General features: G+C 55.3%; 2 protein-coding genes across 2 annotated transcripts in view; one reads left to right on the plus strand and one right to left on the minus strand.

The window, feature by feature from the left end:
- FRMPD1 (FERM and PDZ domain containing 1) overlaps positions 1-11,062 on the plus strand; it is a 19,390-nt gene extending 8,328 nt beyond the window's left edge. The window contains exons 8-17 of the mRNA XM_057385948.1: positions 1,668-1,793; positions 2,776-2,895; positions 3,143-3,279; positions 4,372-4,498; positions 4,864-4,959; positions 5,853-6,035; positions 6,418-6,565; positions 6,932-7,666; positions 8,581-9,404; positions 9,471-11,062. Coding sequence (XP_057241931.1) covers positions 1,668-1,793; positions 2,776-2,895; positions 3,143-3,279; positions 4,372-4,498; positions 4,864-4,959; positions 5,853-6,035; positions 6,418-6,565; positions 6,932-7,666; positions 8,581-9,404; positions 9,471-11,057 — 4,083 coding nt within the window. The 3' untranslated portion in view covers positions 11,058-11,062. The remainder of the gene's footprint in view (positions 1-1,667; positions 1,794-2,775; positions 2,896-3,142; positions 3,280-4,371; positions 4,499-4,863; positions 4,960-5,852; positions 6,036-6,417; positions 6,566-6,931; positions 7,667-8,580; positions 9,405-9,470) is intronic.
- A 1,429-nt stretch (positions 11,063-12,491) lies between these two features.
- On the minus strand, positions 12,492-15,490 carry TRMT10B (tRNA methyltransferase 10B; the record flags this gene model as incomplete). Its single annotated transcript, XM_057385933.1, has 6 exons — positions 12,492-13,166; positions 13,810-13,933; positions 14,109-14,176; positions 14,469-14,547; positions 14,957-15,109; positions 15,221-15,490. Coding segments are annotated over 6 exons (888 nt in total), but the record flags the coding sequence as incomplete, so codon positions are not given.
- Between the last annotated feature and the right edge of the window lie 3 nt (positions 15,491-15,493).

A 15,493-nucleotide genomic window follows, 5' to 3' on the forward strand; every position in this document is an offset into this window, starting at 1 on the left:
CAGGCAGGGCACTCGCAGCCTCCTGATTGCATTGTCCAGGGCAATTGCTGGCTGGTGCTGGGTTTTCCACGTTCCAGCCTCATTTCYGCACTGCTGAGGGTGCTCTGCTCTGGAGACATGAGCACTGACTAACCCCGTCACRGGAAAGTGCAGCATCTGAGGCACTGATCCTCCAGAATGAGGAGTGGTCCWCCCTCAGATCACATCTGCCAGGGGCATCACAGACAGGCTGCCTTCCTTCCCATCAAAAGGTGGTGCTGCWCTGCAGAGCTGTGGATCCATCATTGCACACAGGCTCACACACTCGCAGTTTTTCTGGCCTGCTTGTTGTAGCTGCTCACGGTTGAAGTTTGACTTAGTAAGATTTGGCCATGCCCATTGGTGGGAGGTTGTAACTTCCTTGAAGGATACGTGTTGTCCTGCAGCAGTGCAGATGCAGTGGAAAAGATTCACGATGGACAGATATTCTGGGGTTGTCAGGATGAAAGAATATTGAGCGGAAACACAAAGAGATTTTATTTATCATGCAGTGAAAACTTTCCTCAAAATGGAGGAGTTTGTCTTGCTCATCCAAGCTTTACAAAACCATCGTGGTCTGTCAGGCAAGTAAATGTCTGCAAGTCTTTTGATTTGCAGGGTCTAGAAGAAGAAAATAGTGAAATTAAGCAAGGAGGTGGTAAGGACAGGGGAGGTGAGTTGTAAGGAGGGATTTGGATGCCTGTCCCAAGGGTTTAATTTCTAAAGGATRGATTAGCTCTTTGTCTTTGACTTGAGTTTCTCAGCTCTGACATGGAACAAGTTTTCCCAGTTTTTGAGAGCAGCCCTCACCTGTGCCCTCCAGAAACATCTAAATTAGTGAAATTGCTTCCCAGGTTAGTGGTTTCCAGAAATACTTCTGTGGCTTGAGGCATCCTGGCTTAAAAYTGAGTTGAGTCAAACATTTATGAAAGACATTTGAGTGAGTCCAAGGGCTTCTGTTTCAATTTGTGCTCAGTCAAACCTGAGGTGATATTTTCTTTTTGCCAAAAGTAAGCTTTGTAATATACTGACAGAATTCTCTATTACAACTGARACACCAGTTTCAGTGAGATTGGGTAAGATTTTGATAAATGTGCTCTCAAATTCTTGCTTAATGGAAAGGAGAAGTGTTTTTCACCAGTTCTTTGTATTTTCTTCACAAATCACAGAAYSACAAAGTGATTTRTGTTGGAAGGGACCTTAGAGACCATGTCCTGCTATGAGGACAGACACCTTTCACTAGACCAAGTTGCTTCAAGTTCTGTCCATCCTGGCCTTGGACACTTCAGGGACAGGGCATCCATATCTAAACTGTTGTAGACTTCTGCAAAGCTGGAATAACAAACACAGCAAACACTTGGATCAAGGGTGAGAGAAAGTGCTCAACACCACCCAGCTGAAAACCAAAATTGTGAGTGTGAGGTAGCTCAGGACAGGCAGCTCCAGAGAATGGATTTGATACCTGTGACACCCTGGGGTTTGCCATRTTGCTGAACTCCTGCTGTGTCAARCTGCAGCCTCCCTGCCTGGTGTGCTCTGTCCATCCGTGCCTGGTGTGCTGCTGCGGGCTGCAGTCACACCGTGGCACCAGCGTGGTGTGTGAGTGACATCTGAGCTCTGTGTGCCCCCTGTGCCCCCTGTGCCCCCAGGACATCGTGCTGACGCTGCAGGAGAAGCTGTCCATCCGCAGCATCGCCCACTTCGCGCTGGTGCTGGAGGAGCAGTACAACCTGGCCAAGATCCACCTGCTGCACGAGGAGGAGCTGATTGCGCAGGTGAGCAGAGCCCAGTGAGGGGCAGGGGGAGCCCAGCGCTGCAGGTGTCACCAGAGGGGTGACCTCAGCCTGATGCCATCCACTGCTGCTGTGGTGTTCACCCACGTGCCTTGGGAAGTGGCACTTTGGGAGCATCCTGCCCTGATTGGAGTGCCCACAGGACTGAGCTTCAAAACAGCCCTAAGACAGCTGTGCATGCTCTTTACAGTTCCCTGAGTAGTCAGAGCATTCACCCAGGCAGGGGCCACTTGGATTAAATCCTGAATCAGTAGTTGGTGTCCTGTGAATATGAGGTGAGCTCCTGCAATCTTGCCTCTCCTACAGTAGCCCTGGGCTCTTTCAGTTTGTGAGGAGGTGCCTGCTCTGGTGTCTCAGCTCCGTGCTGATGGGCTGTTGGATGGCAGAGGGGTTCATGGATTCCTATAGAGAATATCCTGAATTGGAGGGGATGCACAAGGATCTTTGAGCTCAAGTCCCATGGTGGCTRGTGCTGTCAGACCACTGAGCACATGGGTCAGAGGATTTCTGCTGGGTAGGATTTGCCCAGAATAAAATATGCTGATGTCTAACTCASAGTCTTGACATTGTATTGACATTACACTGATGATTCAGGGGTCTGTTTAGGGCTGCTTTGTGTCTTGTGACTGAGCTCCAAAGCAGAGCAGCTGCCCCTTCCCACACTGTTATCACACAGCCCCAGAGCCTCTGTCCTGGTCACTCTGCAAGTGTTTGGGATCAGTGGGTGTTTAAATGAAGTGTCRCTGTCAAAGGGCTTCTGAGCCACTGCAGGGTGAAGAAGAAAATAGACAAAGAGTCAGAGATAAAATTACAAACATTAGCAAAGTCTCCTTGTGTTTGTTAAGGACAGTCTGCACCATCTGCTTGCCAGCAGCTTTGAACAATTGTGGGTTTGTGTGAGCAAAGGCTCTTTGTGCATTTGTAGAGGGAGGGTTTGTGGCATGATAGCCTCTGTCTGTTGCAGGTGGTCCAGAAGAGAGACTCTCATGACTACCGSTGCCTCTTCAGAGTGTGCTTTGTCCCCAAGGACCCCTTGGACCTCCTGCACGAAGACCCAGTGGCCTTTGAATATCTGTACCTGCAGGTGACATTGGGGCATTCCATGATTAGGAATCCCTTCTCAGCCCATTCTCATTTTTGCTTTAAACCAGAACATGCCTCAATTCGCTCAGCTGTATAGATGTGAAATGCAGAGCACTTAAAATCAGAGCATTTCAATTTGATTTGCCTTAAATTCTTAAATCAGCTTGTGTGCTTGGCTGGTGTGTGGCGTCACGTTGGCAGTCTCATTCTGTCCTCGTCCTGAGCTAACTCTGCTCTGTTTGCTCCAGAGCTGCAGTGATGTGCTCCAGGAAAGGTTTGCTGTGGAGATGAAGTGCAGCATGGCGTTACGTCTGGCTGCTCTGCACATACAGGAGAGGATCTACGCTTGTGCTCAGCCACAGAAAGTGTCCTTGAAATACATTGAGTAAGTGCACAAATTTCTGTGTTCTCTTGTGGCGAAAGAAGGAGCCACCTCGAGGTGGCCATTTGTTTGGTATTTATCTCAGCACAGGAAYCCAAAGGGCACTGCAGCCTCTTGGTTGTGCTGCTCGTTTTAGGGCAGGGTGGTCTCMGGGATCTCCCTGTCCTGACCCTTCTCAAGTACCTGAGTGATACAGACAGTGAACACCTGGATGTGTCCCGAGGCAGAGGGAGGTTCTGATYTCTCACAGGGGCAGGGCAGGGACTTGAATCTGCAGATCTCTCACGCAGTGATGGTTAGCCAAGCTGCTYCTGCCAATATTGACTGCAGTATCTGGAGAGAGAGAGTATTATCATCAATTTTGCACAGCCAGTGCATCTCTTCAGCCACCAGAAGCGTGACAGAAATACCTCMTTTGGGCAACAGCAATAGACCCTGTGAAGTATTGGGATCTGTGGAGAAATGACCAAAAAATGCTTTTTGCCAGGAGCAGGTGTGCCGTGCTGCACATTGGTGCTCTTAGACTGTACCTGCCCTAGAGAACCCCCTGCTCTAGGAAGTGCTGACGAGCTCTTTGTTAATTACCAGGCTCTGGTGTGGTGATGGACAGTGCTGTGCAGACAGATGTGCCCAGCTGTGTGCAGGGAGTGCAGGGGCAGGGGCAGCTTCAGTGCTGTCACCTCACAGGTGCTTAATGCTTGGTGAATAAACTCACCGGCGGCACAGGGTCCGGGAAACTGAATGTGCTGAAATCACATAATCGTGTCACCAAAGCAAGCAAAGTGTGTGCAAGGACAAAATCTCCATCCTCTGGACGGTGAGGGGAGATTGGGACTGTCCTGCTAATGGAGGTTGTAATTAGCTCCTGTAAAACCATGTGRAAATGGGCATTTTGCATGAAAGTGCACACTGTCCAGCGCTATTCCTGAACTGGTGGCAGGTGCAGGTAGCAGTGAATTTGAGCGAGTGAGGTCCTTGGGTGAGAGGCACCTGAGGCTGTGTGCTGCCTCTGCCCTCCTCTGCCTCTGCCCTGTCCTGTGGTGCTGGCATCAACACAGCCAGGATTCCCCGTGCTCCTTTCCCTCTTTCTGCCAGGAGGGACTGGGGAATCGAAAACTTCATCTCACCCACCTTGCTTCGCAACATGAGAGGGAAGGACATCAAGAAAGCCATCAGCTACCACCTGAAGCGGAACCAGGTGCTGCTGGACCCTCGGCACAAGGTAGTGTGTGAGCCCCAGGTCACAGTGCCTATGGGATGGTGGCTGTGTCTCTCAGGGCTGAAGAGGCAGTGCCCTCCCTCCGTGGGTTTGCTCCCCATGTGTTGCTTGGGGCTTTTCTCCTGCTTTTCACCCTCTGTGCACACACTCCCTGGTTTCYCTGCATGGTTTGTTGTGCTGCACTGTGCTGTGGGGTGCCAGATGCTCAGTGGGCCACGTGGGATGGTCCGTGGCCACCTCTGTTGCCTGTCCACGCTGTGCTTGGTGTGTTGGTCAGATACCCAGCTGTGCACAAAAGAATGTCTCCCATCCTGCAGCTGCCTGCAACACCTGTTTCTAAWCTGTGTTTCCTCTCTTGCCAAACAAAGCACACACTCACAGCAGCCCATGTGCGCCTGAGCTACCTGCAGATCCTGGGAGAGCTGAAGATGTACAGTGGGAAGATCTTCAATGCCACAATGATGGTGCGAGCTGTTTATTTTGTGATTGTTTTTGGTGTGCTGGTCACACTGCTTCTGCCTGTCCTGGAATATCAAGGTAGATGTTGGTGAGGGGATCTAACAGAGTGACTCAGCATAGTTGCATTGAAGTGTGCAGAATACAGACCAGCCTATTTTCTCCAATATTGCATATTTTCTCTAATTGAAAGCTGTTACTCCTGCTCTTCAGATAAAGCCTGTCTATATTTTGTGTGTTGTAAAGCACTTGAGAAATCTGGGGAGGCTTCAAACACTTTAAAAGATACTGAAAACACTTAAAGCTCACTGTAAAAATGAACTCTGCTCTTTTTACAAGCTGTTCCTTGGATTGTTGTTTTTTTGGCCTGTCCTCACCTTGGTGTGTGCTGAGCTACAGAACACAAGCTGTGTCACATAGGGAGCTGAGAAATGTCTGTGGCAGAGCAAGACCTCACCCATGGGTCACAGTAATGCCAAAGTTTATACCTACATGCAAATTGAACGATTTCTACCAGATTATAAATGCCTTAATTCATTTTTCATTAACTTTCACCCTAACGGAAAGCACTGAYGTGTCTTCCAAACCCAGAAAAAGTCGTTGTGAAGTTTCTCCCCTGCAGCCACAGCAGGTCTCCATATGGGGACACCCTGCCGTGCCACGTGCTGCTGCTGATAGCAAACCACGTGCTGCCAACCATGTCTGGGGCCTCCTGGGGACAGGGAATCTGATGGTTCTTGTGTGGGGGAAAGAGCTCAGAGCAGGCTCCTGTGGCAGCCCAGTGCCAAAGGGATTGTGGTGCTGAGATCCCTCATGAGGGGGTGGCTCAGGGTCCTGCCCAGCACAGCTGAAGGGGTTCCTGCCCAGGTTTTGTTGATAGGTTTAACCTCTGCCCCTACAGCTGCAGGACAGGGAGTCGTACGTGGCATTGCTGGTGGGCGCCAAGTACGGGGTGAGCCAGATCATCAACAGCAAGCTCAACATCATCACCAACTTGGCTGAGTTCCCCAGCATCAGCAGGGTGGAGCTCAGCGAGGARTCAGAGCGGGTCAGCACCGTCAAGATCTACCTGCAGGACCTGAAGGTGAGTGGCTGTGTGGGGACAGAAGCACTGGGGGAGTCACTTGCACCATCAGCTCTCCTAAAATTCCAACACCAGGCTGAGGGTGTCACCCGTATAAAAAATTTAGAACAGATGTAGGAGGGAAAGCTCATAGGAACCAAAAAAATTACAGGGGAGAAGTGATTCTTCCTCCATCAGCGAGACACATCAAAGGCACAAAAGGCAAGAAAAATGATTTATTCTTTGTGCCTTGTGCAAAAACAGACTGAGGGAAGTATGAGACAGAGGGGTTTCCTTGTCATTGTGCAGCCTATTCCTGCAGACTGTGGTACAAACAGTATTTGTTCATTCTAATATTTTTTGTGCTTTTCCCCCCCACACCCCAAAAAATAAACAAAAAAAGGTGCTCACTCTGCTGCTGGAATCAAACAGTGCRAAGGACCTCGTCTGCCTCATCGTCGGTTACTACAGACTCTTTGTGGATGCAAACGTCTCCATATTTACCTGGGGAGAGAAAAAACAGCAACTGCACCGTGTCTCAGCTGAAGAAGGTTAAAAACCCAGCCTTTTTTTGGCAAAGAGTGGGGAGGAAGCGGGTGGAGATATTATTCCCTCTTGGGAAGAACAGCATTTTGTGGGACCAATAGCCGAGGCTGTGTGGTGGCACCTGTGGATGATTAAGGCTGGACTTGAAGATCTTAAGAGGGCTTTTCCAAAATTCATGGTTCCATGATTGTGCGATAGCCTCAGGCTTGTGGGGGTCAACTGAGGCTCAGGGCGCATCTCCAGGGGTGCTGCTGTGGGATAAAAGCACCCCACAGGTCCAGCTGCACCCTTCCCTAAGCCCCCCAGAGCAGTGTCTGGCTGATCCCCCTCCCCACCCGCAGGATGAGCTGACAAATCTGTTTAAATCCCAGGGTATGAATCCCGAGCCTGCAGCGACTCTGAAGATTCTTGGGACCAGGATTCCTCTTTGGAGTGTCGCATGGACACCCCTTTGGTGTGTGGCAGTGAGGAGGGCCAGGGAGAGCCCTGCAGCCCCGGGGGGAGCAGCACAGAGCCCCAGGCTGGAGGGGGTGACCCACGGAATGGGGGTGACAACGCCACGGACAGCGCATCCGAGGCGTCCGACTCGGCCAACACCGAGAGCCGAGGGTTCAAGACGAGCGGCTCCAGCGACTCCATGGATGCACTGGAGGAAGATGAGCTGGAAGCGTGCTCTTCCTCCAGGCCAGAGCTGTTCCTCTTCTACACGCCGACCGTGCACGAGATGAGCAGCTCAGACAAGAGCTTCGTCCCGGTGCGTGCCGCAGGGAGCCCCGCCAGGGAGGCAGCCAGGGATTATTTCTGCTTCCTGCAGGTGCCMCCGGCAGAGCAGCCGGGGCACGGGGGCAGCCCCGCTGAGCAGGGAGCGGGGGCGTCCACTCTGGAGGTCAGGCTGTCCGAGATGGACACCACGGGCTACTACAGCCTGTGCTACAGCACATCSCCCGCGGCCAGCGCGCAGGGTGTGGGGCACGGCACGTCTGCCCACGAAGGGCACAACTCGGGGGCCGGTGACCTCGTCCTAAAGCCACCCCCGGGCTTCGGTGACTCCAGCTCCGAGGAGGAGTTCTACGATGCTGCRGACAGGCTCAGCCCTCTGGCCACAGGTAAACCCACACCCCTTCCTTCCTTTCTCCCACTGCCTGCGCTGGGGTGCTGCCCCTTCTCCCATTGCTCTTCCTGAGGGGCTTACCTTCCAGCTCCTGGTAGTTTTCCCCAGACTTTTGAACACCCATTCTCCGCAGACCACGGTTACAGTGACATTGCRGGATGGTTTGTTATTGCATGCAATCACCGGCTCCTGGGAAAAGTCAATTTTCAGATGAATGGCGATCTGGAATTTCTACTCTCTTCCTCTCAGCTAAGGAGACCCCAAACCTGTAAAACGTTGTTCCATACACCCCCCAAATCAAAGGTCATGCTCAGGTCAGGGGCTTGGTACACAGCTGGGTCAAGGATTCCTGGGGCTGAGCAGCTTGCTGGCAATTGTATTTTCTCAGAAGGGAGACGATTCTTATTTCTGCAGTAATCAGCTCTTTCATGATTAACGGAACCTTTTAAGAATTTGATTTGTGCCATTGGATCAATTTGGCTTTTATATTAATGCACAGTCACTGTTCAGGCAAAAACTCTCATCTCTGGAAATTTTTATCACCTAAATATCCAGCTGGGAACCTCTGACCATGTTTCTCTCTGATGAAAAGCTTACAGCTGTGGGCAGTGCTCTTGGAGTGCTGCCACTGTGCCCAAATTTAACTGGGGAACTACAGAGACTCCAGAGCCCTCATCAGTGACTGGRTTTCTGTAGCCATACACCCAGGCTCTGCCTTTTTTTTGACATCCAAGTCCAAGTAGATGATTGATCATGAGAGACCATTTCCTTTGGTCCTCAGGAGCCAGGTGTTCTTGCTGGACATTTCTGTCTGCAGTCCCAAGCTCTGTGCCGAGAGCATTTTGACCCACTGTGTATTTTGCTGCCTGGGACTACTTCCTGATTTCCATGTTTTTTTCTTGCCATCAGGCTGTGATACAGCATGCTGGGAGGGTACAGAGAACTCCTCCTGCATCCCAAAGAGGCTGAGGTGCTACAGCTCGGGGGAGAGCCCATCAACGAGGCAGACGGGGTTGGAGAAGGAGCTGACCTACGCCAAGAGCCTGAGGAAGAGAAGGTCTTTTCTGAAAACTGATTACACCTCACAGGTCAGTTTCCCTGCAGCTCTTCCAGGCTCTCCACAGCGCTGCTGCTCCTGGCCACCCACTCAGCCCTCCACAGTGGACACAGGGATGGACATGGACAAGGGGCTCCCTGCCGCTGGCACAGAGCCCCGCTCTGCTCTGATGAACGTGGAGCCTGACACCACAGAGACAAAATCAGTGATGGAATGGGTGGTTTCACCCATTGCGGATGTCCACCACCCCGGTGAGCAGTGTGGGGAGGAGGACAGCRGCCTCCAGCCAGCACACCCCGCTTTGTCCCTGGGGGCAGCTGAGCCCCGTCCCAAAGGGCAGGGTGGAGCTGCCCAGGAACGCTCCCCGGTGCAGACAGGTGCCAGGGGTGTGAGTGAAGAGAGCTGTGTGCCCACAGGAGGCTGGCAGATCCACGGGCCACACGAGAAGCGGGGTGAGGCACTGGTCACCCTGCACAAGGCCAGCGCAGTGCCCCTGCCCTGGGAGCCGCAGGGGACCGGCCCCGCTGACCGACTGCCATCGGCTCCTGTGGCCAGCAAAGCCCCTCCAGAGCTGGCTCAGGACCGGGGGAGGCTCTTTGTGAGCGTGGAGCCTTCCCTGGCTCCCTGTCAGGGCAGCAAAGCTCACGGTCAGGGCTGTACCGTTGGCAAGGGCAGTGTCCACGGTGATCGCTGTGCTGAGGGTCAGCGCTGTGCCGATGGCGATCACTGTSCCAATGGTCAGTGCTGTGCCGATGGTCAGTACCATTCCGATGGTCAGCACCGTGACGATGGTCGGTGCTATTCCGATGGTCAGTGCCATGCCAATGGCGATCACCGTGCCGATGGTCAGCGCCATTCCGATGGTCAATACCATTCCGATGGTCAGCACCATTCCGATGGTCAGCACCATTCCGATGGTCAGTACCATTCCGATGGTCAGTACCATTCCGATGGTCAGCGCCATTCTGATGGTCAGTGCCGTCCTGGGGCCATGTCCCGCCTGAGGGGCCGGTCGCTGGCGGTCGAGCCCGCTCTCAGGATGGCTCCCGCCGGCCGTGTGGGGTTCCCGGAGGCCGCCCAGCTCCTGGCGGATTGCGGCGGTGCTTCAGGCGTTCTGAGCCGCCTGTCCTGGCTCTCGTTYGGGGTCAGGGCAGAGCCTGTGTCACCGGACCCACTGCGGGACAGGGGTCCACATCAGAAATGTCCCCAAGCGGTGTCCCCTTGGGCCCGTGTGAAGGGCGGCGGGCGCTCGGGGGCTGAGGGAAGGGAGATGCCGCCATTCCCTGCTGGAGCAGGCTGTGGCGAGCAGGCGGTGAGCAGCTCRGGGCTGGGTGAAGGGCTGTCCATGAGGGGTGCAGGAGCTGTGTGTGAGCAGGAGCCTGCACAGGCTGTGCCCAGAGAGCCGGCCGTGGCGCTGGGGAAAGGCTCCGGCCTGGCTCCTGGCATTGCCATCTCCTCAGTCCCGGTTCCCTTGGGGAGAGGAGCAGGAGACCACGGCGCTGCAAAACACTCCTTTTTGTGTTTTAACCCCAAGGAGGGTGAGCCGAGCCCTCCAGCCCCCATCCTGGCCAGGCCCCTGGGCTGYTCGCAGGCGCTGCGGGGTTTGGACAGCTGTGGCTGCCAGCTGCCCTACATCAGCTGCTTTCCCCAGCCCCACAGGCAGGGTGAAGGTGAGCCCAGCTCGCCCCCATTCCCCGGGCCCCTCACCAGCCCCCCRTCCAGCAGCTGCAGCCTTCCCCGCATCCCCAGCAGAGCTTTTCCAGTCCCCATGGCTGGCGAGGCGGCAGGGCAGGACCCCCACATCCGAGTGCTGGGGCAGCTGAAGGACCAGGCATGGATGAACCCTGCGGATTTCTCCCGCTTCCTGRCCTACACTGCGCAGCTCCAGGAGGTTGTAGGGGAGCTCTGTGGGAGCCAGGCCACCCACCTACACGACCAATGTGCAGAGCAAGGTGCAGAGAGCAAGGGTGCCCTGGGCTGGGCTTCCCAGGACCTGCTGTCCAGCTGCCAGGCGCTGCTGAGCACGGAGCAGCCTCTCACGGAGGTGCAGTGCGCACTGAGAGCGACGTTCGACCGCCTGGTTCACCTGGCAGTGACCTGCTTCCAGGTGACACACTGCTGGCAGTGCAGGCAGAGGCAGCAGGAGCTGGGGGCTGCGCTGGGCGATGTGGTGGGCACCTACCAGCAGCTGGTGCAGGCTCTCCACCAGCAGCTCCACGGGCAGACGTGCCCTGAGCTGAGCACCAAGCTCCTCGCCCGCCAGCACACGGCTCTTTCAGCTGCCATCTTCTGCCTCCTGCAGCAGTTCAGGGCATCCCCGTGGCTGTGAAAGGCTGGGTGAGCGAGGGCACACAAGGGCACAGAGCCCCAGCCCTCTCCACCCCAGGCTCTCCCCCAGGTGATGTTTAGCCCCAGGATGGCCGTGGGAGGACACGCCTGCACCTCTTGGCTGGGCTCCCCAGAACAGCCATGCCCCAGGTGCTCTGGAGTGTGTGTCCTGCCCAGGGCTCATCCCTTGCCTCCCRCTGGCCATGCAGGTGGTCAGTCTCACGGTGTTGTCTCAGCTGCCTTTCTCACCCATGGGAAGGCTGGGAGCCTTTCAGCCTGCCTTTCACCCACTCTGCTCTGCAGGCAGACTCTGGACTAAGGGGACATCARACCCATCCTGGCCTAATGAGAAGGAGCCCGGGTGGCTTTCTGTACCTTCTGTGGCCGAGGGAACACAGTGATCCCATATCCAGCTGCTTTTCCTTGGCAGCAGAGGGTCATCCCAGGCCAGGATGCTGCTCTGCTGCATTTCCTGTGTCAGCAGCTCCTCTCACCGTGTGCTGATGAGCAGGACAAGCCCCGTTGAGCCCCCACCCCATTACTCTGTGTCTGCCAGAAGAAACAGGCAAACCCCAACAGCACAGCACTGCAGCCAGAGCGGTGCAGGGACCACCACAGGCTCCCTGAGTGAGGGAGGACCTGTCCTGTCCCACTCCCAGGTGTGACTCACCCTGGCCTGCTGTGAGCTGCAGGGTGGTCTCGCTGTGCATCCCAGGGCAGCACTGCCATGCCTGCGGGTGGAGGGGGCACAGCTCAGTCCCTCAGTGCTCAGGTCCAGCCTAGGGGTGGTTTTAGTGGCCACCTTTCCCCAAGGAGCTCTGGCTGCAGCTGASTGTGCTTAGGGTGATGGGGATGCTGAGGAGCAGAGTCTGGCTCAAGTGATGGCACCACTTCTTGCCAGGCACTGTGGGGACAGGACTGTCCCCTGGCTCTGGGACACCCAAGGGGACCATCTCCACATCGGGCTTGCCAAGAGCCCCCASGGCACAGCAACAGGCACTGGGCCAACACTGACACAACACCCTGGGCCCCTGGTGTGGCTAACACCTGGGTTAAACCACAACAGCCCCCAACAACTGCTCCTGCACACCCCACTGATACCTGCACCTGGGYGTGCATGAGACCCAGGGGTGTGAAAGGGTCTTGACACGAGAGAGGAATGAAAACACATAACCAAACTTACCTCAGGTGACCTTCAGGTCTTGCTGCCACTGGCCATGAGGTTTTAGGGCTCTTTTGGCAGCAATGGCTGAGGTAATGWATCGACTCAGTGGCACCAAACGCATTTCCTGCTGTGCCTGTGGCAGTGTCACTGCTCTGTGCAGGGCACAGCCGAGCACAGGCACCTCCCAGCAGGGACACGGGGATCAGGGACTTGTGTGTGTCAGGTGTGATGAGACACCACTCATCAGTAACTGTAGGGACACWATGGGGATCTAAATGTTTTATTTTATATTAGATGCATTCAACTAGCCAAAGGCTTCAGCAACTCACCGAGCCCTCACTGGGTTGAAGTTGTTGGGACRCAGTGCCCTTGGGGGCTGCTCCCCATCCTGCATTCTCCTGCAGGAGCAGCACTGTCCTGTCCCATGGTAGGGGGTTTTCCTTKCCCATAAGCTTTGCAATCCTAACTTCATCTTACTCTTCAAATAAAACTCACCTTACTGTTTAAATAAAATGAAGAAACGACCTTAAAGCTCTCTTCCCCACACCGGAACAAGCGTAGGTGGAGGACTCACAAACAGCTGCAAAGAAGCAAAACTGAATTCCTGTCAGTTTTGCCTTGTTCCCAGGCTCCACCAGCTTTTGTTCCCTGCTCAGGGGGACAGGAGATGTCCAGCATGGCACTCGTGAGGTAGATGTCGCTCCAACAAGGTCCTCGTGCTGACGGAAGCAGAGCTGTCTCCTGCGCACACTCATGTCGGTGCCTCCTGCCTGTGCAGCTCCTCACCACAAAATAAAGAGTTTTCTTGGGCAGCCGTGGTGCACTGCGGTGTTTTCAGCTGTTCCTCTCCATCTGGTAGCACGTAGCCTTTTCCAGAAGAAACTCCAGCCCTCAAGGCTGCCGGCCAGCTCCGTGTCTCGTAGTAGGTGGACAGGATATCAAAGACTGTCAGGAGCAGAGGGGTGTTGTGATGCTGGTGCCAGCAGCTCCACACACACACCCCAAACACCAGGGAGGTGGTGACAGYTGACTCAGAGAGGGTCCCCACTAACACCCGATGAGCTGCTGCTTGAGGCAGTTTATGTAGGGGCACACAGGTATTTTGGAGAGGACTTTAGGGAGCTCTGGGCAAAGCAGTGGCTGTGTCAACCAGAGCAAGGTGACCTCCATTACTGCTTTTTGGCTGACATGTGACACTTGTGGGTGTCCCCTCTGTAGTGAGGCACACCTGCTCTGCTCCCAGCATGACTCCCAGACACCAAAATCCCACACAAATCCCCCAGCCACCTCCTCTGCCTGGTACCAATGGAGGGACAAGAGTCTTCACGTCAGGGGTAAAACCCTGGAGGAGCTGGCCTGGCTCACAAGCCCCTCTGCAGTTGCCAGTAGAGAGGCATTCACCTTGCAGAGGAGGAGGAGCATAAGCACATCCTCTGCTGTGACCAGGTGTSTCAGCCCATGGGGGTACAGGACACCAACACCCCTCCCCGACATTGTCAGCCTTGGCTGAGCTGTCCTCCCACCCTTTGGATCACACCAGGCTCCTGTGTGGCCCTCTGCACTGTCCAGCCCCGGGGCAGCCCCTCACCCTGGTTGATGGCCAGCGTTTCSGAGTGGTAGTTCCTGGAATTGGGGGTTTTCACCATGTACTCGCGGATGGGGAGTCGGGCTGTCCGCAGGGACTGYTCCTGTGCCCGGCGCAGGGTCAGCTGCTGCAGGGGACACACGGACACGCTGACACACGGCCTCACGTGTGGCCTGAGCAGCCACAGAGCCAAAACCTGCCTGGGGCTCATGGCACCTGCACTGCTGCACCGTTCAGACAGAATTTGAGGAAAAAGGGGAGGTGGAGAATTCTTGTGAGAGAATGGGGCAGGCACCACCCACCTTGTGAATGCTCTCATCCACCAGCCCTCCCAGCACGTACACCTTGTCCGGATCAATGTCTTCGAGGACTAGGAACAGGACACACACTGGCTCACCACCACACAGCAGTAAATGGCACAGGACACYGCTCTCCCAGCAGACCCCACTCCCAAGGGCAGCAGTGGGCAGAGCCCCCTCGCCCCAGGGGATGAGGCTGAGGGCAGACAGGTCTCACCAGCGCAGATTTAGCACCAGATCTGAGCACACCGCACTGTCTCATGCAATGTCAGACAGCCAAAGCATGGAATGRCTTCAAAAAGAAATTTCTAACTCAACTCTCTGGTTCTGTTCTCCCTTGCCTAAAGCATGTGAAATATTTACCATTCTCAGAGTCAGGAGTGAGATAAACAATGGCATCCAAAGGGAACAGGTCCAGGTAACTCTCTGGAGTTGTATCCATCTGGAAAACACAAGATGGAGTGAGGCAGGCCATTAGCCCAAGGTACAATTGCCAGAACAAAGCCCCTCCCAGACAGCGATATCCTGGGACTAACACTACTGATGGGAACACACAAGCTCCTACAGATCTAGTGATCTGAGGTTCTTCTTTTTCACTTGGAAAATGTTTCGGTTCTGTGCACTGATCAACTGATGGGGACACACAAACTCCTAGAGACCTGGGGTTCTTCTTTATCATTTGGAAAATGTTTCCATTCTGTGCACTCATCAACACATCTAAAAACTCCAATGAATTCTCTCCTCACCAAAAGTTCAAAGTGTGCTTTGAGAAAGACAGAGCAGTAACAATTGTCTAATTTWAAATGGAATTCAGAGCACAGGGCTGAGCTCTCCCCGGGGCAGACCCTCACCAGGTACCGGGCGAAGCCGTCGTTCATMCGGAAGCACTGCTCGTAGATCGGCGTCCCCTTGGTGAACTCGGTCAGGTACAGCCAGAAGGGYCGAGCGGCGCGGCGGTTTGCCCCGTACAGCCTGCGGATCTGGGAGGCCAGGCGGCCACTCTCCTTGGGGACAGAGCAGGATGGTGACTCTGAGCCCGGGGCTGGCGGTCACTCGCCAAGTGAGCTCCCGGTGCCCCGCCCGCGGCACGGAGGGGACCCCGATGACCCCCACACCTTCTCGGTCATGCTGCCGCCCACGCCGAGGTCCACGCAGAGCCGCGGCCCCGCCGTCCGCGCCTCCAGCAGCCGCTCCGTGGCCAGGGCAGCCGGGACCCTCCCGCGGCGGACGGAGGGAGGGCCGGGCCCGGCGGGGCCGCTGCCGAGCGCCGCTCCCGGGCCGTCCCCGTCCCAATCCCCGTCCCCGTCCGCCGGTGTTCGCCGTGCCCGGCGGCGCTGCCGCTCCTGCCGCCGCTTCCCGCGCCGGGCGGCGAGAACGCGCTGCCAGCG

Source organism: Malurus melanocephalus, unplaced genomic scaffold, assembly GCF_030028575.1.
Source record: "Malurus melanocephalus ecotype Western Australia unplaced genomic scaffold, MMel_1.1 scaffold_890, whole genome shotgun sequence".
NCBI lineage: Eukaryota > Metazoa > Chordata > Aves > Passeriformes > Maluridae > Malurus > Malurus melanocephalus.